A 1,469-nucleotide genomic window follows, 5' to 3' on the forward strand; every position below is an offset into this window, starting at 1 on the left:
GATGTTGCAGCCGTTCCAGGATGTGAAGGGCCTACAGGAAAGATGGGGAGGGACTTTTTATAAGGGCAGGTAGTGACAGGGTGAGGGGAAATGGCTTTAAACTGGAAGAACGTAGATTTAGACTAGGTATCAGGAAGAAATTCTTCACTGTGAGGCTGTGGGACACTGGCACAGGCTGCCCGGTGAGGCTGTGGATGCCCCCTGCCTGGAAGCACTCGAGGCCAGGCTGGATGGGGCTGTGAGCAACCTGGGCTATGGGAGGTGTCCCTGCATATAGCAGGGGGTTGGGACGAGATGGTCTCAAAGCTGCCTTCCAACCCAAACCGTCCCGTGATTGGTGCTGCTGCCTGGTGCCCAAAGGAGGGCTCTGGTAGCGTTCCCCCCTTGACTGGAAAGCACTGCAGGTAAGCAGGCGTTCTGCCTTGAGGCTGAGCTGCTGTGTCAGATATGTATCATCATATTCTTGATGATCCTTGAGGTCCCTTCCAACCTAAGCCATTCTGTGATTCTGCCCCACAGTACAGATAGGGATCGCAGGGGCTCGTTCATTTAATTCCTGCATGATGTTCCTACAGACCACATGGTGCCAGGGGAGGTTGATACTACACAAAGGAAAGCAGAAGGGCACTGTCCCGAGGTGCTGCTTTTTGGACTTCCAGAGGCCTCATTTTAGTCACTGCTTTGACGTTTCAGCTGTAATGGAAAAGCAACTGGAGGAATTAAAAGAGAATGTGTATTTTTGGTCTGTGATCCTACGTTGTTTAATGTATTTCAACTTTAAAATAAGCTGCTTCGTTAGTATGTAGGAATTAACTAACACAGCTGTCACGGAGTTAACTAGATCAATCTATGCCCGTGATAGGGGGGCTGTTGCTCCTGGGCCCCCTGGCCCCACAAAATGGGAAGGAAAAGGGATAGGGAGATGGGAGCTGGGCTCAAGGAAGGAAAAAAAAACAGTGGCAACAATCTATGGAGGAAAGCTTATTTTACTAATTATGATATCAGAATGCAAGATAACACAATATAATACAATCTAATTGAAATTGAAACTAATAAATCAAATAAGATAGGAGAGAGAGAGTTCCTGAGACCGAATCAAACCTGAAAAGCTTGGAATGGCCAGGAAAGCGCCTCTAGCGGCACTGCCAGGCAGTGAGAGTCCGCCCCACCTGGAAGGGCCAGATCCCATGGCTTCCGTGATGCGTAGGGATGGGCACCTGGAATGGAGCTTTAACGCTTTTACTCCCAATGTGATGTTATGATGTGGAATACTGAAAACTAAAAAACAGAACCATGACAGCAGCAAACTCCTTTCCTTCTGCTCTCTCCTCCAGAAGAGGCTCTACTCCCTTAAAGTAGCACCTAAAGTTGCAGTGTCAGCGCCTGCAGAGCGGGTGAAGCTGTCTCCGGATGCTGAGGATCTGGAGGTCGGTATCAGCACAGATATTTCTTTTCTCTCTCTCTTTCCT

General features: G+C 48.8%; 1 protein-coding gene across 1 annotated transcript in view; it reads right to left on the reverse strand.

Moving 5' to 3' along the window:
- Positions 1-1,133: 1,133 nt before the first annotated feature.
- Positions 1,134-1,469, reverse strand: part of CRYM (crystallin mu) — a 3,503-nt gene continuing 3,167 nt past the window's right edge. The window contains exon 5 of the mRNA XM_010719945.3: positions 1,134-1,217. Within this exon, the coding sequence (XP_010718247.1) occupies positions 1,134-1,217 (84 nt within the window). The remainder of the gene's footprint in view (positions 1,218-1,469) is intronic.

This window comes from Meleagris gallopavo, chromosome 16 (assembly GCF_000146605.3).
Source record: "Meleagris gallopavo isolate NT-WF06-2002-E0010 breed Aviagen turkey brand Nicholas breeding stock chromosome 16, Turkey_5.1, whole genome shotgun sequence".
NCBI classification, from domain to species: domain Eukaryota; kingdom Metazoa; phylum Chordata; class Aves; order Galliformes; family Phasianidae; genus Meleagris; species Meleagris gallopavo.